The sequence below is a fragment of the Dermacentor variabilis genome, chromosome 1 (genome assembly GCF_050947875.1).
Source record: "Dermacentor variabilis isolate Ectoservices chromosome 1, ASM5094787v1, whole genome shotgun sequence".
Lineage (NCBI taxonomy): Eukaryota > Metazoa > Arthropoda > Arachnida > Ixodida > Ixodidae > Dermacentor > Dermacentor variabilis.
The window spans coordinates 72634262-72657905 of record NC_134568.1 but is presented as its reverse complement, the minus strand read 5'-3'; the positions used below and the strand labels follow the sequence as shown (position 1 = coordinate 72657905).

Genomic DNA, 23644 nt, shown 5'->3' with positions numbered 1-23644 from the left:
TGGTTAGGGAGCCACTGAAATGTGACGTCGTGTCCTTGGTCGACGAGACGATGTAGGAGCTCTCGTATTTGTAGCAGTAGTTGTTCGTAGGGTCCACAGCGTAAGGCGGAAAGCTGTCAATGTAGAGCCGCTGAAAATGCTCCATTTTTGAGGTGGCTGCTGACGATTTACGCGAAGTGCGCTAGGAAGACTAGCAAGCTCCGCGGCTGTCGATGTAGTCCTATGCGATGTCTTGAACTTCTGTGTGGTGACTTTCGCAAAAAAAAAAGTGTATATAGATGGGTATGATCGTTGTATTTTTCGTACCGCAAGAGCAGCGAAAGTTGCCCGAGAGCCGGTGATGAGAGTTGTGCCTTTGTTCGAATATCTGGTACTGTCAGTCTAACGTGTGGCTGAGCCAAGCACACAGGGGAAAGCAAAACTCTCATTTCACCTGTCTAATCTGATAGCAGGTGTACACGGTAAGGTAGCGTCATTTGTCAGAAAGAGGCCCGTGGTGGGTCTTCCGGCAGTGAGGCCATATGGTGGAGAGGGGCGCGAGCAAGGTGCCGGCGTGCAGGAACCACTGCCAAGAACAGATGTAGCAGCGAAGCTTCGAGTGCTTGCATACATGCCTTACGATCGTTGTGGAACACGCCTAGTTTCTAGCCCACACTTCTACACGCACGGGACCCCTGTCTGCAACTTCATCCTCCACCTGGACTATTCCGACCCGATACAACGGTATTTCGCCGATTGTGGCTTGGCGTCGCATTTGCGAAGTCGCTTGCTTTCTGCATCGGATGGGCGAATAGTGCTGCGGGTGACCACTGCGGTGACTAGGAAACTATCGAACACGTTCTTTGTCATTGTCCCCAATACAGCGCGCACACACAGTCACTCGCGACCATGCTGGCGCGCCTTGACGACCGGCCTCTTTCGGAGCAGAGAGTCCTGGAACGCCGACATTTGCTGTCGTCGCACCACAAGACAGCGATGGCACTCTTGAAGTTTTTATCTTCGAGTGGCTTATTAGAGAGACTGTAGTCTTCATGGACGTTCGCGAACTTCCCTATCCTTCTTTTTTTTTCGTTCAGTTGCTTTTTCTCTCCACTGTTCTTTCCGTCTTTCATTTCCATTTAACCTTCGCAGAGTGAAGGGTAGCCAAACCAGAATCTTATCCTTCCTACCTTTAACCTACCTGGTTTTCCCATGCCTTTTATATCTGTCTCTATACAGTGTGCAGCGAAATATTGGGGTAGGCTCTCTATGGATCTCTTGTCGTTGCTCTTTCGCAAGAGGGCCAACGTCATACCGTCGTCAACACTGCCGTTGTCATGTCATCACGGCAGTGTAAGTCGGAGGCCATAGCAGTACGCTCCGTTTACGATACCGCTCATTTATTTAGATTTCGGTGCACGTTAAAGAACTCCTGACTGTCAGAATTACCCGCGAGACTGCCATTTCTGTGTTCCTCATAATGAGATCGTGGTAATGACACGTAAAATCCACAATTTAATTTCAATTACTTCCGTTCACTAGAATGTTGCGTATGCGTCGGGAAGGGCCCTCGCGGCGCTTGTCGTAAGCGAGTAGGCGTGTTGTCGCTGTCATCGTCGCGTCGCCGTCGTCGTTTCAGGTCTTCGGTCACTGCATTGTTGCTAACGGTGATTGCTTGCGTCGTTTGCGATTGTTACCGTTGTCAACACCAATAGTGGGTCCTATAACGTAAAACTATTCCAATATGTTTTTATTCCAATCTCCTGACGTCAAACTTACGTAAACGCCAATGCAAGCACCGGGCGGTCACCCGCTGGGTTGTCTGAACAGACCAATCAAACGCTCTCCGCGTTCATAGGATGTCACTTTTGTTTGCTTGAAACACGAATAACATTGCCTAAACTGAGCTGCTTGTCTCATCCAATTGGCTGACAAGAGGCGAAGAGCACCCTCAAGTAGAAAGGAATTCGATAGGACCGAGCCACTGCACTGAAAGTAGATAACCGGATGAAGATGGTGGTGCCGGCGTCTGTGATTCATCCGCTTTCCCTTACTTCGCTTGCAGTGGCTGGTCAAAAATCGCGGCGGCATGCAACGGAAACTTAAGAATGACGCTAAAACGGATCCTCAGCAAAGAAGAGTTGGCACAATGAGGTCGTAAACGTGCCGAAGGTGCTCGAAAACGTTACACGGCCATGCAAGAAGCTTTATTATACGCAAATAAACCCATGCTCTCCGGCAGGTGCGAGTAACCAGCGCCTGAGCGATCGGCGGCAGCCATATTTTATTCCTTTCGGAACGGGGCAGCCTGCGGCTATTCAGAAGAAAAGTCAGTTTTGTTCGGCATATTGAGGCATCTTTATGCGTACACTTTTACGCGGTGAGTTTATGCGGTTTTGTGACGTCGCGTGACAGGCAGGTGAAGTGGGTGCAGCCCGAAAGCTTTTGACCAATAGCCGGGGGCTAATGGCAAAAAGGCGTCGAATCAGAAATAACTATTTCTCTTTTTCCGCTCAAATCACGGATAATCAGTCTGTGACGTGGCGTGACGTCGCGTGGCAGACAGGTGAAGTGGGGGTGGTCCAAAAAAGTTTTTTACCAATCGCGGAGGGCTGATTACAGAATTGGAATAGAAAAGTTTGGAATAGTTTTACGTTATAACGCCCAGTGTCGGTCTTAGTCTCGGTCGTCGCCATTGTTGTTAACGTCGGACAGTAAATACTGACAAGTAGCAGCATTTCCTCCACATGCAGCATCTAGCTTATTAATTTCATTGTATGGTAAAGAACTCGCTTATATCCTAAAATTTTCTGCTAGAGATGCATGGTAGGCGCGTTGGTACGTCATTTTAGAGGGCTTAGGTGGAGCAGGCGCGATAAAGGACAGAAGAGCGACACATGCATTAGTGCGGTGTCCGTGCGTGCGTGCGTGCGTGCGTGCGTGCATGCGCGTGTGTGTGTCTGTGTGCGCTTGTGTGTGTGTGCGCGCACTCACGCGCGGTATACCTAAGCTCTTTAGTGTGACGCAAATTTGCGACTCTCAGTACTGTGTCTAATTTTCCGCTGCACTGTCCTGATTTTCTGTTCTTTAACCGGCTGCATTGATTTCCGTTCTACATGTTATATATAGGCGGATGTTATACAGGCCAACATAGGCGGATATCGTCTAGGCAGAAAATAAAGGAAGAACTAAATTCATGTTGCGGGCTGCACTGAAAGCACGATTCCTTTGACTAAACGGGCACCGTTATTTCGCACAGGTGCGTGCGTTTGTGTCATGCCTGCTTAGCCTTCGCTGGCATCATATTGGACGGGCAGGGTGGAGTGATGGTTAGGCAAGCAAATTAGGCAGGTTCATACATAAAACACGTTGGAAATAATCGTTTGATGCAAATGTAACACGAGATTTAAACTGAATAGCCCAAAATTTCATGAAATAAGACAGGAGCAAGTTCGCCTAAAGACTCGAGGACTCACATTTGTATAGCGCAAATGTGCAGACGCACCAGTGGCCATTCAGTATAGCACGTACGGGGTTAACTTTGGTCTAGCTGGAGAGATTGGAAGCAGCATGGTTCCGGCTACTTCATTTCATTTGCTTACGCCATTCCACTGTTCACTCACGTCATTTGGAACGGAACACAAAAACACGGGATTCATTAAGGCGATGGCATTTTCGTCATTTATCATATCAATTTGTTTATTTTTAATGAATTAATTTTATTTTTATTTATACATGCTGCAACCCTAAGAGAGTTATCGCAGGAGTGGGGTACAAAATTAAGGGTGACACACACACACCAAAGGGGGTACACAAGTCAAAGATAGATGGCACACAGCAAAGTACTAGTGAACAAAGTATGAAAAAGAAAAAAAAAGATCTTAATACGTACATATATGCACATAAACATGGTATATAATACATGGTCCTAGGAATCATGGGCATGAGCCAGTCATCGCCTTAACAAATTATCAAGTGACAGTTTTCGTGTGTTAGGTGGAAGCTGGTTCCACAATTCAATGGATCGGGAAAAAAACTACATTTGAATTTGTCAGTGCGGGTGTAGAGGGATTTTATATTTAGAAGGTGAAAATTCCGTGTGTTAGACGTTTTAGCAAATTTAATTTATTCCAAGTATGAACAACGTTCAAAGTTAACGGTGGTGTAAAACAGTTTAAGACTTTCTATATTACGGTGCTCCACTAGTGAAGAGAGGTTCAAGGAGGAAAGGTTAGAAGCGGGGGAGATGTCTTTGTCGTAACGCCGCTATATAAATCAACTAGCATTTTTTCTGGACCAATTCGACTTTTTTTATGTCGGATTTCAGTTATGGATTCCAAATGGCACACCCGTAATCCAAGATGGGCCTAGGGTTTTATACGTGAGCAATTTATCTTTTTTTTTTGGGGGGGGGGGGTGGTGGGGGCGGCTGAGCGCAGAGAACGCTTTAGGTAACCTAGACGTGCTAGAACTTTAGACCAGGTTGCTTCAATATGTTTGGACCAGGATAAATCGTATGTGATTAGAATGCCAAGATACTTATACTCAGAAACATTTTATAGAGGAATACCATTGAAAAAGTAAGGAAGATGCAGTTGTGCAGTACGTGTCGAGAAGGACATACAGAAAGTTTTGCGAAAATTGATGTTCATCTGCCACTCGTTACACTAAGTACAAAAGTTAGAAAACGCTCTATATTCAGAATGGCGTGATCTTCATGACTGGTAATTCTGTAATAGATAACGCAGTCACCAGCGTAAAGACGGATTTTAGTTGGTAGCACGTTGATAGGTAGATCATTTATATACAGGAGGAAGAGAAGCGGGCCTAAAACAGAACCCTGCGGAACACCAGAGGTAACGGCCACCGTAGGTGATTTTGCAGAATCGAAACATGCGTATTGCGACCTATCTGAGAGAAAACTAGCCATCCAGGTAACTAGGCTAGGATTATTTAAAATACCATTTAGTTTATGCAAAAGCTTGGTATGTACAACTGTATCCAAGGCGTTGGAAAAGTCTACGGATATGGAATCGATTTGAAGGCCTAGGTCAAGTGCGTGGCAGATGTCATGAGCAAATTCAGATGTTTGCGCAATGGTGCTGAGGCCACTGCGATATCCATGCTGGAAGACTGTCAAGATATTGTTGACCTCAAGAAACTCAATATTATGTTTGTAGACGACATGTTCTAAAGGTGTACTGCAACTAGAGGCTAAGGAAATCGGTCTGTAGTTGGATAGGTCTTGTTTACTCCTCGTCTTGTGCAAATGAATAACTTTCGCAATAACTTGTTTGCAAGGATTTATTAAATATCACTGTAAGAAACCTGCTAAAACAGAGAGTATACCGTATGATAAAGGAATTGTGAATGTTATCAGAAGCGCAACCCATTTTAGAATCTAAGTTTAAAACTAAGTTTAAGACGCCTGACATAGATACACTTAAGTTATTGATGGCAAGCCGTAATTCTGAACAGAAAGGAGGGATTTCTAAGTTGTCGGCAGATAAAACTGACCGAAAATACGAGTTGAAAGCAGCTGCAATAACATGAGGATCATTAGTGGAAGCATCGTTTATTAAGAAGGATTGAGATTCTGTTTTACTAGGCGAAATCACACCCCAAAATTTTTTATGATTTCATTTTAGTAGACTAGGTAAACTGATGACGCAGGTCAACTCTATGGCTGCTTTAGTTTTTATTCGAAGCTCATGCTTAATAGTCTGAAACAGTGTGGTTACAAGAGTACTACCGGTGCGTCCTTGTCGTCTAAGTCTAGCAAGGAGGCGAGAAAGGTGAAGGATCTCTCTGTTCATCCATGGCAGGTCAACGTTTCTTTTTTTTTTGGTTTTGAGTGCAGCAAAGCGGCTGGCACATGTACGTCGGGTAGCAGGGATACGGGAGATTACACGCACATCCTGTGGGGCTGCATAAAAAATCCAGAAGAAGTAAGATCAAGAACGATCCCACCACGGCTCGAGGCAGCCGTGGTGGGATCAGTTTCAAATCCGCGGCAGGTCGTGGTCATGCTGCAGTCAGCGGTTTATGCTCTTCGCGTGGTTTTTACGACATTGTATAGACGCCGTCAGCGCACAGTGCCTTGCAAGTGCTGGACGCCCAGCATCCAGTGCTTGCACTGCGCTTCGCATTGGAAGATCCTCGAAACATGGCCGTGCGCGTTACTGACAAGGAAAACGATCAGATAAATTCCCGCAAAACCTCGAATCGACACGTCACTGGATGGTATACATAGATTTACTGCACATGTTCGCGTGTACGCTCAGCTACTACTCTCTGTCTGTTCTCCTGCCTTCTCTCTTTTCGTTCTTATGTATCCACTCCCTTCACTGTAGGGTAGCAAATCGGACATGCGTCTGTTTAATAAATGCTGATCTTTCCTTTCTTCTATCTCCCTAGCTTTCGCGACATTCAGCCCCACAATTTAAGTGAAGGTCAACGAAATGCTCCATTCTTTTATTCAATGTTTTCTCACTGTGCAAGTTCTAGCACGGAAAACTGTTACATGAAACAGCAACGTATATCACGGAACATGTTCAATTCGTATTTCTGCAGGCCCTTTCGGCAAATATATCATGACCACAAAAGTGAATAAATAAAGAGACAAATATAGAAATGCTGTGAATTAATGAATATGTTGGTGATTATCGCGCTGATTATCTAGTCCACCCGTACAGTAATCCATTGTCTGATATTCTGAAGCAGTCGTCACGCAAACGCACGAGTGCAATCACAGAAATGTATAAAAATAAATACACTAACAAGCATCCCAGAATGTCATTACACCACGATAATGGGTGAAGCTACTATAACGAATAGATTGAACTTAATGCGCAAATCATAAAGTTGTTTCAAGCCGCTTCGGTAATAGCTTTATTATACTCTGAATTTCACAAAATATTGACCAATAAAATGCACGTGAAATGCACGCTTGCAAACAACGTAGTCGTTGCAGACAACGTGGCAAACAACGTGCAAACAAGAAAAGACTGGTGTGTGTGTGTGTGTGTGTGTGTGTGTGTGTGTGTGTGTGTGTGTGTGTGTGTGTGTGTGTGTGTGTGTGTGTGTGTGTGTGTGTGTGTGTGTGTGTGTGTGTGTGTGTGTGTGTGTGTGTGAGAGAGAGAATTCGGTGTAAAGATTTTTGATGTAACAATATTACTTTTTCCATAGCTCCTTGGACGTCCATTCACATATTTTCAAATTTTGTTTGAGTGGCGGGAAACATTATGGAACTAAATTATGATCAAATAATTCATCCTATGATGGTCTTAATTCCTATTATTCCATGCGCAAAACGCAAATGTTTAGTTATACTATAATCAGCATTGCCACCGAGGGAAGCCGTAGGCCTGAAGTTCGTCATCAGTTCTTACAGCTCCGAAGCATAATTGCGGGAAAGGGTCTTTGTTAAAAGAACGAGAGCGATGTCAACGGATGCTAAGAAGCAGGAAGTCGTTGCAATTGCAGCGATCAGCACGGTACATCAGCAGTGTATGGGTACCTACGCTAGCGTACGCACTTTCGAGGCCAAGGTCACCCTGCCGTCATTCTAAGTTACTTGGGAAAAAGGAAACCGCCCTGCGCCGGAGTGAAATCGACTCTACAAGCGCGATAAGCTTGAAAGAATTGCTGGCTCACTTCATGGAACAGCAGCGAGCGGTAATTTTTTATGCGCTAGCGGCTTGTTTGTTGCTTGGTGGAAACGCAACTGATATGTACGTCTACTTCTAAAACTTCTGACCGCTTCATTTCTTGTTTTGTTTTGTTAAGCTTTCTTGTTCTCCACGAACCAGCCACAGAAGGGGTATAAAAGGCCAATGAGTTAATCTCTAGTCATCAGTCGACACCAAAGAAAGATTCTGAAGCCAAACATAGCTAAATTCAAAGCTGTTTGAACTCAAACAAGACGTCAGCAACAATGAAGGTAAGTGGTCAACGTGCTTCTCAAAAAGAAATGAGTAATGAAGAGATACCAGTTAATATTTTTTGGATAGCTGGAAAATTGTCTAATCTTTATGTGCATGCAGGATACGTAAAAATACTTTATTACATTTTTTTCTGCTAACCTTTAGTCCCCATGTTCCGTATCAAATCTCCTTAAACATTTATGAAAATGAAGATTCTAAGTGTTCCCCTTGTGCCCTTGATATTTGCAAGGGAACTAGATTGATGCCACAGATATGAATATGTGGTAGCCTCCTCAGACCAAACATTTTGCTTACCAAATATGGAATGATGGCATTGCCATTAAAAAAACGAAAGTATCTCTTTTATTCTTTACGATATCTTTAGCTGTTCTCGACCATGCTGAGTTTTCCAAGTCAAATTCAATTCACAAAATGGCGCATTCATAATAACCTTTATCAAACTCAGGAGTAACTCTTTAACTCATTATTAAATACTGTTAATCTATGTGTACCATGTGCAAACACAGTTTTACGTATACCGCGTTCGCAACAGCGCAACAGCCCAAATTTTTCATGTAGTAGGCTTGACTTATATCGGTTGATAGCCTAATCTCATAGCTAATGGAATAAAATGCGTAAAACGGGAGTTTCTAATAACACCCTTTGCATGTGCAACTGCAGTTCTTCGCCACCGGTGTTGTCGTCGCTCTCCTAGCCTGCTCTGCGTTTGCCGAGGACGCTGCAAAGAGCAAGGAGAGCAAGAAAGACGAGAAGAAAGACGTTGAAGCCCGTGGAGGCATCCTGGGGGCAGGAGTCGGGCTTGGAGGTGTCGGTGGTGGCTACGGTGCCGGAGTGGGTTCCAGCATCGCAGGCACTGGTCTCGGAGGAGCCGGACTCGGTGGAGTTGGAGTGGGCGGAGGCAGTTACGGGGGAGCTGGTCTCGCGGGGGCGGTTCCTGGCGTGATCGGCAGTGGTCTCGGAGGAGCTGGACTCGGCGGCGTCGGCCTGACTGGGGCTAGTTACGGCGGAGCTGATCTTACGTTAGGTAGTCTCGGCGGAGCCGGTCTCGGAGGCACTGGTCTTGGAGGCGCTGGACTTGGCGGTGTTGGTTTTACTGGAGCCAGCCTTGGAGGCGCTGGGCTCTCTGGGCCGGCCCTCGTGGGACCTGGAACCGCTGGAGCGGGAGCCTTGGGAACTGGAGTTTTTGGCAGCCCAGCTGTCGCCGGCACCGGCCTTGGCCGAGGCGTCGGTGGTGGTTTCCAGTCAGGGTATGGTTCTTCGGCCGGAGCACACCAGGCCGGATTTCAGGGGGGAGCGTCCGGTCACAACCAGGGATCGGGAAGTTTCGCCAGTGGTGCTTCTCAGAGCAGGGTGAACGCGTTCAACAACAAGCAGGGCTACAGCCACAGCTCTGGATTCTCAGCCAGCGACAGCAAGGCGTTCGGATCTGGCCACAAGCAGGGCTCATCCGGTTTCAAGAATGGAGCAGCTGGGCACCAGTCGGGCTTTGGACAATCGTCATACGGAAAGGCTTCGGGAGTCGGCGTTGGTGGTGTGGGCCTGCACGGTTGAAGAGCCCTGTCATTTGGTTAAACACCACAAGTTAGCTTCTATAAAGTTGTCTCATTTTTCTTACTTCCGTATAGCAGGGACGGCGCTTGGTGAAGAGCATTATGGGCTCAACATTGCTTGACATCCTAGAGTATTTTTTTTATTGGCCTTCTCATGTAGCCGTCATATATTGTGTTGTGCGCGTCTTGCAAAGCGTCCGTAATGTTATTTAAATAAATAATAAAACTTGTTTATTTAAGCCCTGCACTCTTCTGTCCTTCATCAAAAAATATAATGGTGGTTGTGGTGCTCAAACGATTTCAAGTGGTTTTTGGATGTGCTAAGCGGAACTTGATATTCTCTGATATATGGAGTTAAGAACCCCTGTGAGACATAATCGAGCATTTATATCTCTATAACTTTGGGACGACGATTTGGTTGGGCAGTTAAGGACTTGTGGCACAGTTGAGAGTTGAAGTAGGAAAGGGAATCATCTACGCCACTTAACATAAAACCAACATCGCCCCCATTGGAGTCAAAGAATCATTATATGGGGCAGGAGATTGGTAATTTTTGCAGCATGTTTCGGATACAATGTCTATAATAATGCAATGAATCTATTCACACCACACTATTTGCCATGCTTCGGCGTTGAGTGTCTCCACGCATACGCAAACTCTCTGATGGGCATCTTGGGAGTGTTCAATGACATGTTGGAACCCCACTACACCCACTTACTATGTTTTTTTTCTTTTTTTGCGGTCATTACTTCGTCGTCGTCATGTCTTCGGCTGTTATCACCACCATATCATTTTTATTCTCTTGTGTTTGTCTGTCGTCTTACTTCATAATCTCACTGCCGGACGCCGCTTTACTAACGATATATGTATTTAGGCGTGCTTTCCTTTCAGCGTGAACCTGGGGTAACACAACTGAAAGGTAGTCAAGTTCTTACAGGTCATAAGCTGTTGCCTGGAAATCTATGATTGAAGATGGGTAAAATAAAAAATAAAAATCACCGAAATGCAATTTCATAATTTCCACAACTCATAAGGTCTCTTGTTTTGAACAGTGAAGGGGAAATGTAAAAACGGTCGTGAACCGTGAACTGGGTGTACGTTAAAGATCCCCCAAGCGGTTAAAATTATTGTGGAGTCGCTCCCAACGGCGTGTTTCATAATCACATTGTGATCTTGTAGCGTATATTCCCAAGAATTTACATTAGTAAGATCTTGACGAGGGCTAGTTGTTTCATACTTAGAACTGAGGTGAAACAGCGCGAAAAAGACGAGGACACAAGGAAACAAATCCGTATTCGCTACATTACATTCGCTACAAGTACATTCGCTTGTCTGTGGTATCTGTTTCCTTGTGTCCTCGTCTTTTTCGCGCTGTTTCACCTCAGTTCCAAGAATTTAATTTATTCCGTTTTATATATGACGCCAGCAGCCTTAGAAGGGTCGGCGACATTAGCGACTGTGCGCAGTGGCTCTAAAGGAATTCGTTAAAAACCTGAATAAAATCAAGGGTAATAATTAATCGTTCCATATGGCGATCAGTTATTACTTATTAATGAGAAGCCCAGAAATAGCTGTTTTAGTTCAACTAAATAGATTGCGAGAACATGATAGATTTGGAAGGTCAACGCTTGTAGTTCATTTCTGGAAGCAAATAAAGGTGCAACAAAAAGGATGCCTCACCACAGGTCGCGAGCAAACCACCATTCATAGTTCCGCAGGATGCCAATGGTAATAGTGCAAACTTCAAAGATCCAGCGAGGCAACTGTCTCATGTACATAAGCACTCACCACTTCTCTTATCATCATCATCCATCCCAGTACTTTCGCTCCCCTTCCCTCTTCCCCAGTGCAGAGTAGCAGACTAGAGCGCACTAGCTCAGGTCGACCTCTCTGTCTTTCCTATCAATAAATTCTACTTCTTCTTCCTTCTTCCTTCAAAGATTCCGTTAAAAGGACGCAGAAATGTGTCCTATATTTTTTAGACAAATTGCTAGAAGTGATTGGTGTTGTAAAATACTCAAACCTAATTCAGAACTATGAATGACGCTAAAGGCAGCAGTTAAGAAAATACCGAATGCAGGCGTAATCTAACGACAAAATATTATGTATTATTATTCATAATATAATATATATTATACATTATGTATGATGATATAGTTTCTTCGTCTTTGATAGCTCAACACTTACGCTGAGTGTGGACGTTTATTGCTGGTAAACGATCTCACCGAGCTTAAAGTTCGTGAAGATAGGTATCATGTCAATGGGCTTGGATGTGTAACGTGAAACACAAGCTTCGGTCAGAAAACTACTTGGTGAATACTCACGTGTCATGTTCGAAGAAATAAGTCATGAGTTAGAAGCACGCAAACTTTCGTAGACCACTTTATAGAAGCGTTAAAGACGTGAAAATTGCGTATAACTTATGGGGAGTGCAACCATCTTTTTAATCTATGTAGAAAGCCACACCTGCAGTGCTGCACTGATGATTTCAGAGTCCTTCCTACTCTCTGAAGCCTAAGTTACCCTGTGTAGACATCAATTAAGGCACGGATGTAGACCTGAAAGATGCCTTCTCATGCCGTGAAGTAACAGTACGTTAGGTTCAGGTTTTTCTCTGCCGACACTGACGACCGTGATGCACAAGTACATTCAAACAAAGGTTTGTAACAGTGACGCTAAGTTACCCTGTGTAGACATCAACTAAGGCACGGATGTAGACCTCAAAGATGCCTTCTCATGCCGTGAAGTAACAGTACGTTAGGTTCAGGTTTTTCTCTGCCGACACTGACGACCGTGATGCACAAGTACATTCAAACAAAGGTTTGTAACAGTGACGCTAGATGGACATGGTAGCAAACGCTTCTTTACTCTGATGACTCAAAAACCTTGATCTCGAGTGCTTTCCTGCATGACAGGTGTGCAGACATGGATTTGCGCCATATTGCGGGTACCAGACTCCTTTCCGATGAAGTTATTATTCGGACCATTTGTAGTAACTCTTTGTTTTAATGATATGCCAATAATTTTTTTTTGTGGATTCTTCTCTACCTTTCTGTAAAATGAAATTTAACAACTCACTATCACGATCGTTGCCTAGAAAATCGCATTGAGGTGATCGTTCGGCTCCGGGAGATTTTGACGTAAGGTTCTGTCGTACGTTGTATATGGGCACTTTGGCTACGTGTGACAAACAGGATAGCCTTTTTCCCCATGAATTTTAAATATAGCGCGTAGAGGCATTGCTTGGAGAAATTTATACTTTTGATGCGTCCTTTACTTAAATTATGGGGTTTTACGTGCCAAAGCCATGATCTGATTATGAGGTACGCCGTAGTGGAGAACTCCGGGTTAATTATAACCACCCGGGGTTCCTTAACGTGCACCTAAATCTAAATAAACGCGTTTTTGTGCTTCACCCTCACATAAATGCGGCTGCCGTTTGATCCCTAGACCTTGTGCTTTGCAGTGCAACACCAAAGCCACTGAGCAACAACGGCGGGTGTCGCGTCCTCTTCTAAGAAATCACTAAAAATTATCAAGCAATCTCAGCTAAGCACTCTAATATCGGAGCCCGGAACACTGGATACTTCGTGAATTAAAAAAAAAATTGATGCGTGCAGTGTTAGCCGAAATTCTTACAATATGTCGTATGAGCTCGGGAAAGTTCGTGATTAGAATAATTTGCATAATAATAAACTGTCAGAGGACAATAACTCTTAGGTGATGGCTTTATTTAAATGGTTCTAGAAGAGCAGAACGGAGCATGCCATGCTGTAGCACTTTAGCCGCCCGATCTGCGCATGACAGTGGTCAAAGAGTCTTCATTCCGCTTCCGCGAACAGACGCTGCGGCTGGGCTGCGATTGATGTCCCGTGATTGTACGTTGCTCCTGTGGGACTCGAACGTTTTCACCATGAGTCGTTTGCGTTCGTTGTCTCCGGATATACGGATGCACCTCCCGCCTGGGTTACCACGACGTGTACAGACCATGCTGTAACGTCTGTGGCTAGGCGTTGCCTTTACGAACTCATATGCTTTCCTTATTGGAATGACCAACAGCCCCACGTGCGACACATGCAACAGCGAAGAGACGCTCACACACATTATTTGTGTCTGCCCCCGATATAGTGCCCAGAGACAAGTGATGGGCAGAGTACTGGACCAGTTGGACAATCGTCCACTATCAGAACTGAAAGCTTTAGGTCAGTGCTGTGAAAGAACATCCGCGTTGAAAGCCTTACTAGCGTTATTAAGGTTCCTGCGGTCTACGGGGCTTAACGATAGACATTAAGAACGCCGCCCACTATACCGCTCTATAGCGTACACGCTTTGCTAGTGCTCGTCTCGCTTTCTCTCTATTTTCCCCCTTCCACTCTCTTTCTCTTTTTATCCCCTTAACCATTCCCCCCGTGCAGGGTAGCCAACCGGAACTACCTCTGGTTAACCTCCCTGCCTTCCTCTGTATTCTATATATATCTCTCTCTATCCATGATAAATATTTTTTTGAAATTTTATGTAGGCCTTTTGCGATTACCATACAACATTCAAATCATCACGGCTCAGAGATCCTATGTGTAGTCAAACACACATCTGTATGATAAGTTACCATGGCCTAGACTTCGTGATACTGGCGTGAAACAGTAAAGACGTTGATCCTGTATGCAGGCCATGATTTTACGAGGTCGTGTCACGGAAACGCAAGAACGACATGTTCTCTCAGGAACAAAGCAACAAAAATTATCATACCTAAAAATCTTGTGCGAACAATTGGGGAACATACCTGGACATCATGAACATTGAATTTCTCCGGAGGCGCTAACGAACCCTAGGCTTGCAGCCTGCCTAGGGTACATTATATTTTCCGTATTTTTCATTCTTTCCCCTTGAAAACCCCCCAAAAGGGGGGTTACCAAGGGATGGAAACGCATAAGCAAAGCAACCTTATTACTATGTGCTGTCAGTTTGAGAGATGCTTAGACATGTTTTCAGTAAACGATAATGGACGAGTAACGTCGACGATATTGTGAAGAAGGTTGCAACAATCTTTGGCAACACGGGGAAGAAGGATGTTGAACGAGGTACAGCTGGGGCGCGCACGGGCAGTAAACTTGCAGTTGGTGACCGGTGCGGTGAGATATGTTTGTGGGTAGCATCATGTCAGGTGCGTTATTAGGCGAGGAATAAAAAATCTACAGAGTACGATCAACCTCTCTATATGGATTTCATAGATTATTAAAAGAAACTTGATTCAGTAGAGAGAGGTACCAGCATTCATAGTGGCACTACGTAATCAAGGAGCACAGGAGGCATACGCGAACATCTTGGAAAATATATACAAAGATTCCACAGCTACCATGATTTTCCACAAGAAAAGTAGAAATATACCTATAAAGAAAGGGGTCAGGGCAAGCAGACGTAATCTGTACAATGCTATTCACTGCAGGCTTTTGAAAGAAGTAGTCAAGCTGTTAAACTGGGAAGGCTTAGGAGTGAGGATCAACGGCAAATATCAGAGCAACCTTCCGTTTGCAGATGACATTGTCCTTTTCACAAACACTGGGGACAAATCGCAACAAATGACTAAGCTGAGGCGCTAAAGAGAGAAATTTTATGAGTGGCCGGGTTGAAGATTAATATGCAGAAGACACAGATAATGTTCCATAGCCTGGCAATGGCACAGCCATTCAAGATCTCCAGTCAGCCTCTAGAGTCACTGGAAGAGTACGACGTTTACCTAGGTCAATAACTCAATGGGGGCCCTGATGATTAGAAGAAAATTTACAGAATAAACATTGCGAGATCCTCACCACTATCATCGAAAAGAAAGATGTACAATCAATTCGTTCTACCAGTGCTAACATATGGGACAGAAACTTAGAGGTTGACAAAGAAGCTCGAGAACAAATTAAGGACCGCGCAAAGAGCGATGGAACGAAGAATGTTCGGCGTAACGTTAAGGAGACAGGAATAGAGTGGTGTGGATCAGTTAACAAACGGGGATGGCCTGTATTCGAATTAAAATTAAGAGAAACGAATGGAGCTGGTCAGGCTATGTAATCCGTAGGAGAGGTAACCGGTGCACCGTTAGAATTACAAGATGGTTGCCAAGAGAAGGGAAGCGCAGTGGAGGTCGGCAGAGAACTAGGTGGGGTGATGAAATTAGGAAATTCGCAGGCGCAAGGTTGGAATCAGTTGCCGCAGCGCAGGAGTAATTAGAGATCGCAGGGAGAGGCCTTTGTTCAGCAACGTACCTAAATATAGGCTGCTGCTGATGATGATCATGATGATGATGATTGAAAGGACTAAGAGAAAGATCAAGAGATAGTGTGGTTATTCGGCGAGGAAAAGAAAGTGGTTGTAAGTAAGATTGCGTTTTCAAGACTGAAACAGTGGTTTCAAATGAATAGGAGGAATGAAGGAAACGTGCGGCACGATTTTGAACACTTTCAAATCCATTGATGCGATACGTTTGTGATGAGATTCATATTTCCTATTTGGGCTCTAGTATGGGCCGAATGATTATCTTGTACGCGTATGCAAGCAATATGACAAGCTTAGGAGCATGAAGGAGGAGACGCGTCAAGAAACCCAGCAAGCGGTTTGCTGATGAGACAAGGTTAGTAACATGCGCGTAACATTAACATCGAACTGGACTTCATCGTATTTACTCGAAATATAAATGACAATAAGTTTGTAAATGCTTTCTTCGATAAATATCGTTCAATGCAGTGGAGAGCGAATACGGTATTTCTCCGGCTGCAAATTTTTTTTGTGTGTGTATACCTTGCAATAAGTTACCATGGATGTACCGGGCTGTGTTTCCCTCCACGCTTTCATCTTGCATTTTTTCTTTCTTCAAGTCGCTGGGCTTGGCGTCCGATTCAGAATACAATTGCTAGCCTAATTTTATCTTATTTTATGTGGTGCTTTAATGTTTCCGTGAATAAAGGATAATATACGTAACGTACGCTGGGCGTCAGGGTGTCCCTTTGCAAACAGTCACAATTTCTTTTCAAGACAATGCCTTTCTTCGTGAGTCAGCCCCCCTTTTGCGTGTCGTGTTCGTACTATTTCTAGTTTTTTTCATGGGCCGATTCCGCGCGCACACACACACACACACACACACACACACACACACACACACACCCACCCACACACACACACACACACACACACACACACATATATATATATATATATATATATATATATATATATATATATATATATATATATATATATATATGGATCTCCGACGGCTGGATTAGGACTCAAGACCTCAAGCACAGAAACTCAAAATCTAACCATTGCGCCACGGACGCTTTCTTCTTTCTTTAGTGCTGGATTTCAGCAACTCAGAAAGCTGTACAATAATAAACAAAGAATATCTGCAAATCAAAATATGTACAATGAAGAGAACATAATAGACACAACAGAAAGGAACTGCCGAAAGCCTCTAGTGACATTGCGGTTCTTATAGTGAGGGAAATATATTTTAAGCTTGCTAGAAGTTCCAACCTGACCAACCTGAGTTTCCAACCTGACCAACCTGAGGACAATCCTGAGTTTTAATTACAACTATAAAAAGACGGTATGTTCACGAAAATACATTCAAGCTGTTCTTTTATCTGGACCGCTGTAGAATCCAACAGTATAGGTGCGCCATATACAATACAGGCCAATGATCATTATAAGGCCAGAGGAAGTTACAAGGTTATTATCCATTGCTAAATACGCACTCACCCCCTGAGAATCTTAAGTAAAACCTTTCTTTATTGTGTTCTGTAAAACGTCCTAGAAGCAAACTCCTTGCCCGCAATGACGGAAAACGTGATCTATGGTTTCTGGTTGCTTACATTTGAAGTAGTGTGAATGCCATGGCATATAAAAAATCTGTTCTTCTAAGGAAGTTGCGACAGAACACGTTCCTGTGTGTAACTAAAAAAAAGAGAAGTCTTTGTACCTAGTGGTACCTGCATTCTTTTCACCATTCTTAGTACGTTCTGACCCAGGCCTCCACGGTATATGCCTGTGAACACATGATTGTGGAGTACATTATATAATAATTTCATATAGAGACTTCTCCTCTAAACCGCAAACAGGTATTCAGGCGAAAATCGTACGCACAAGGAACATGCACTTCCCACCACTTCCTCTAAAAAAAAAAACAACCCTAAAACGCTCCTAGCTTATTCAGCATGCATGCAATAACTTCTATGAATTGTCGTCCAAGCCTTACATTGTTTGCAAAAAAAAGGTCCCTATTTTCACCATTTAACAGTAACTTATTTACTCCCTGGCCAATAAATAAATGAGTCAGCCCCAACGTCCCGCCCTTTAGTGGCCGGAACAACTTTGTGCAACTGCACTTCTCCGACCATGACCCTCAGACAAAAACTGCAAAACGACTATACTATACGGACGCTCCCCCCCCCCCCCGCCCCCACCCCCCTACGGCGTGCCTCATAATCAGATCGCCGTTTTGGCATGTGAAACCTAACAAATAAGATAATATTAATTAACACGTCATCTTACATCAAAATGTGGGCCGATCCAGAAGATAGTTCCAAGAAATAAATTGAAGCAATACGACGCTCCTCCTTCTCTCTTCACGCGACAGGTGACACTTTAGAGTCTCACGAACAGGCTCCCCGCCCCATTCACACCCACAACTCGCTCATGAAGTCTTTGATCGACGTCAACTAAAGGTTGAATCGGCTTGCAACTTTTTCACTTTTGCTTCTGCAGTGCGTAGAGCCGAATGAATGCCGATGCAGTCATGCTAGTGTAGATTTTGCCATGACTTCCTCCTTCTTTAAAAATTAAAATGAAGATCACGTCATTTCAGATTTATTTCGGTGATTGTCACTTCTGCAGTAAAAATGACTCTTAGTGTGATGTCATCGCTTCTGGTACTATTGTCTTGTTTTGTCTAGATGATACTTAGAGTTGACGAGGGGGCTGTAAGAGCTTCAAGCAAAAACGAACGTCTGCAGACGCACTTCCCTGCCAAGAAAACGTGTGAGACATCCATCCATTGCTGGTTTGTGCTCTCGCCTCTAGAATAGGTGAAGTGATAAGAAAAAAAAAATTAAATTATGGGGTTTTACGGGCCAAAACCACTTTCTGATTATGAGGCACGCTGTACTGGAGGACTCCGAAAATTTCGACCACCTGGGGTTCTTTAACGTGAACCTAAATTCAAGTACACGGGTGTTTTCGCATTTCGCCCCCATCGAAATACGGCCGCCGTGGCCGGGATTTGATCCCGCGACCTCGTGCTCAGCAGCCTAACACGATAGCCACTGAGCAACCACGGCGGGTGTAGTGATAAGAAGCCCCTCCCCAAAGGCCAAGGAGAAAAGGAGGAAACAAACTTAAATAGTGAATACAAAGATAGATGTTAAAAACGGACATGAAGATGAAGGAGCGAACCTACAAACAAGTGTACCGTCACATGAAAATGGCGGTTGATGTGGCAGTAATGAATAAATTGGGCTTTATGCGGAAATAATATAGCTCTCTCGCGCTTTCTGCTCCAGTAGTCAAGTTCGTTTGCATGGTAATTGACAAAAGAGGGGTATTCTGTAACAATTTTAATAATTATTACCTCACATTATTCCCATAAAGAAAGTACACGAGTGTTAACGGCGCATCAGTATGTTATTAACACAAACGCGGGCTCTTTGTTTGTGCAAATGATTAACTTTCTTACATATAGACACAGAAGAAATACGTATGCAAGATACATAAATTTGTAATGACTAGTATTATTACCGCGTAACAGACGCGCGGGCCGGCGCGCACGCACACACACACGCACACACACACACGCACACACACACACACGGGTGCGCATTTGCAAGTTTCTTTTTTGTGTCACCGACACTTTTCAGCAGCGCAAAAAATGAAGTTTAACAAAAGAGCTTTTAATGCGCCAGCATGATAGGGATTCCTTCGTGGAAAATCTGTCCGTCCGTCCGTCCGTCCGTCCATCCGTCCGTCTGTAATGCGTGACATGATGCGCTCCACAGGTGTACAACAGGTCCTATTGGGGTATATGTGGGAATGTCTAATGACTACGTATGACTACTGAAATTTATATTTATGTCTATATATATCACGTACTGAAGAGATATTAAAGTAATTAAGCTTAATAAAAGCCGAATAATATTAGTCACGATGAAATTACTTCAGCGCAATGACAAATTATTAATGATAATTTAGAATAGTGCGGCTAACTAAAATTAAGTTAGGATGAATTTACTAACCCAATCAAGAGTAATGAAGGACCCTAAATTATCAAGCGTAATTAAGACGTACTAAGCATAATTACTTTTATACAAACAGATTAATTAAGCCTGTAATTGAGAATGTTACCCTTCATAATGAATCAATTCATTAATTCAGGATAATTAAAAACAAAAGAAGAAAAAGCCTTGAAAACGTCCCCGTCATACGACAGAGGCGTTCGGATACGTCAGAGACGTATATGTGAAAGATGAGCGAATGAAGGGGATGCTTACGCACTATCTGACAAGTCCCACTAGCGAGCTTCTACAGGAACTTTTTTATATCTGTTTTACAATTTCTGGAACTTTCATGCCGCGTCTTTGGACATTTTTTTTTTCATTGCTAAGCAACATTCAGTAAGTACATTGCGAACAAGTTCGTCCTTCATTGAGATGCCTTACCCCGATTGGTTCAAATGCAAAACGCAGAAAGGAGCTACCCAGGTAGCACACAAAGTCTTGAAAACGTCGTATTAAGGGATTCAACGTCTGAAACGGATTTTTGACCAAAATCGACGCATCAAAGACGTTCCAAACAAGATAGCTTAAAAACGAGGGGTGAATACGTTTTGATAACGTTGGAAGCCAGACAGCTTAAAAACGAGGGGTGAATACGTTTTGCAAACGACTCAAAACGCCACCGCCACACCACGGCGCGTCAGCCTCTTTAGCGGCTTCTACAACATTCAACAACCCATCAACGCGATCCAACCTTGCGCAAGGTGGCGATACCGTCGTCAAATCATGTGACCAAGGTGGCCACGTGATTCGTGATGCCGGGCAGCCGGGCGAGCCGGGGCATAGTCGCGTCGTCATGGCGTCGTCACGTCACCGCACTCGCATTGCGCTGTGGTGTGTTTGCGGCTGTTCTGAACGTGCTGCCGCTGCCCTTTGCTATGTAAGTGTTGCAGTGTTTTGCTGTCAAGAAAACGATATTCTGTGATCAGTTTGGGTTGTGCGATATGTTTGTGTGGTTTTAATTTGGAAATCAGTAGTGTTTTCAATTGTTATGTGATCAAGGCGGCCACGTTATTCGTGAAGCCGGGCATAGTTACGTTATCGCACTCGCATGGCACTATGGTCTGTTTGCGACTGTTCTGAATGTGCTGCCGCTGCCCTTTGTCATGTAAGTGTTGCAGTGCTTTGCTGTCAAGAAAACGTCATTCTGTGATTAGTTTGGGTTGTGCGATCTGTTTGAGCCGGGCGTAATAACGTTATCGCACTTGCATTGCGCTGTGGTATGATAGCGGCTGTTCTGAATGTGCTGCCGCTGCCCTTTGTCATGTAAGTGTTGCAGGGTTTTGCCGTCAAGAAAACGACGTTCTGTGATTAGTTTGGGTTGTGCGATCTGTTTGTATAGTTTAATTTGGAAATCAGTAGTGTTTTCAATTGGAGGGCGCGGAGTGGAGGGCACTAATCAGCTCTTCAAGTTCATTGTCATGTTATGTGAGGCGCCTTTTCACTAACGCTGTAATTAAGGCGTTAAGGGCAGTATAAGGACGAAAGTTAGAGGGACGAAATCGTGCCTGTGTGTCCCTAGCGTCGGGGTCGGCCGCTATGCGTGATCCTAACAAGAAAGCATTTTGCAGAATGCGAAGAAAGGCGGCAAAATTTCTGTCTGTGCGCACCTTGCCGATCTCCGCAGTAGAGCCATCATCGTGGTATTTTAGTCTCCCGTTTAGCAAGAGTGTTGCAGACAAGGGAACTGGTTCAAACAGGCTTTTTTTTAATGATTCACTACTAGTGCGGTATCCCAAAAGGTGAGGTCAAGTGCTCACCCTATTTTCTTCCCTCGCGCTACAGCGCACTGACAGAATTTTGCGTGCACCATACCGTGCTTTTATCGTTTGCGCTTCAGGTTCTCGATTGTGTTTTCGCCCCCTTTACCCACGTGATGGGTATTTCATGGTATTACCGTGTACCACATGTGTCCATATATTGTCCAATATATGAAACGGCCAAATTCGATTTTATTTGACGCCTCAAATGGTAGTAATGTATTGAGTCCCTTGTAGCTTTGTGCTTGTTATCAATTTTACTATTTGGCGAATGGATACGGCATGTACGCTGCATAACTCGCTTGTGCATACTGCATACGTGAGTCGAGTATGCCCTTGGTATAAAATAACTTGTATGCTTTAGGTAGTACGATTGTTTGCAGTTTGGGACATGTGTCGGAATGTACGCTGTGCGCCCTTCGCGCTTTACGGCGGCCTGCCGAGTTCATGCGGGTGCCATGTGTGCGCATGGAGTTCGCGAAGCGCTCTCGCAGTTTTTTTTAGTATATATATACATGTGTTCTGTTCGCGCGCTTCGCACAACAGGGCATGTCGCAGTTCTTTGTCCTTGTGCAACACATTTTCCTAGCGTACGTCTGTGCATTATTTGGTACCGGTTTCACACGGGGCTCTTTTAGCCGCTATCCAGTCCGTTACAAATCGAATTTCTCGGTCGTGATGGCTCCTCTGCGCAAGCTACGAGAGTGAGCCAGTCGCATCGATAATTTCGATCCGGATCGGGCTTGATCGCGATCGAGAGTGGTCGTGTGACACCGGTTTTACACATGGCTCCCACATAGGGAACACTTTAAGTTCAATGCTACTGAGTGAAGAGCAAGTGCATATATATGCCAGTGGTGGCATGTGGGCAAGTCTTTCTGGTGAAGCCAATACTTGTGCATTCAAAACATTTCAATTACCAGCGTAGTGCATCAATGTGTCTACTTCAACAAAATAGAGCACCAGTGCAGATATCTGAACATACCTGTCCAGGGCAGCAAGTGTGTCTAGATTGAAACCACTACCAGCATGTGCGGCAGTTCTATTTCCAGCAGCGGGACTGCACAATAATCAATAGGGTGCTCTCAAGCTGTTTAACTATGAAGCTCTGCCTGGACTGTGTGCCAAATATTTTTGGACGTGAAAGTGGGGGTGAATTGGTAAACATCAGTGGAACTGCGCCTGGACTTTGTGGCAAATGTTTTTGGATGTGAAAGTGTGAGTGAACTGGCAAAGAATTTGCTCTGGGCTACATGTGTTAAACGTTTTTCTCATTCAGAGTGCTTTTTTTTACTTTAGGAGACTGGAGATGTGCGCAAAGTGGGACATGTCAGTGTGCTAATTAATGTATTTGCTGGTTTGCAAATTATTCGTTGCAACTTTATTTTTGCCAGAGAGGTACAACTTTGCTTCTTGTAAAGGGCTTTTTAGATAAAACACTTACTATTTATTATGACCATTGCTTCCTTTGTTACACAAATGCAGCTTCCAGTGCATTCCAGTTTATTTCCATGTTTATGTAAGTTTCTAATATGAGGCTTGCATATTCATTTCTCACGTTCTGGAGTGGCAAGATGCAGCATTACTGTCTCATCGTTCGCTGTACTACAGTAGTGTTCACTTGTTACACTGAATCCCCCGTTTAAGTATTCTGTACTAATTTCACTGTATTGCTTTTTTGTTGTATGGTTATTTTTTCTCGCCATTACCTTCTTTGATATATCCTAAAGGCAATATTTCCAATTTTGCATTGTTCCCATTTTTTTTTATTTCTGTCACAGGATTGTTTTATGATGGTATGCGGTGGTATTTCTTTTTGTGCTCTTTTCAAGCTTCTAGATGATTGGTAACATTGCTTGGAGGCAGTTACCATCCAATTCCTACTCTTGCATTTTTCAGTCTACTTCTTCCATTCACTCCGATGTCACTTCTGCATAACTCTAGTCCATCTAATAGCACGCGCACTTTACTATGATAAATTAGACACTTTAGTACACTCCAGGTTTTTCTGTTCCTTTTTGTATGTGTACTTTTAATTTTGTTTATGTGCTAGTGAATGTTCACTTTCGAGTTCATTACGAATCCTTTCTGCGACTTTT

The 23644-nt window shown here is 44.0% G+C and overlaps 1 protein-coding gene across 1 annotated transcript; it reads left to right on the top strand.

Moving 5' to 3' along the window:
* The first annotated feature begins 7836 nt into the window (after window positions 1–7836).
* LOC142571528 (uncharacterized) lies at window positions 7837–9714 on the top strand. The gene is made up of 2 exons (XM_075679961.1): window positions 7837–7921; window positions 8586–9714. The coding sequence occupies exons 1-2, from the start codon at window positions 7916–7918 to the stop codon at window positions 9474–9476; spliced, it is 897 nt and encodes a 298-aa protein (XP_075536076.1). The 5' UTR covers window positions 7837–7915; the 3' UTR covers window positions 9477–9714.
* Window positions 9715–23644: the final 13930 nt, after the last annotated feature.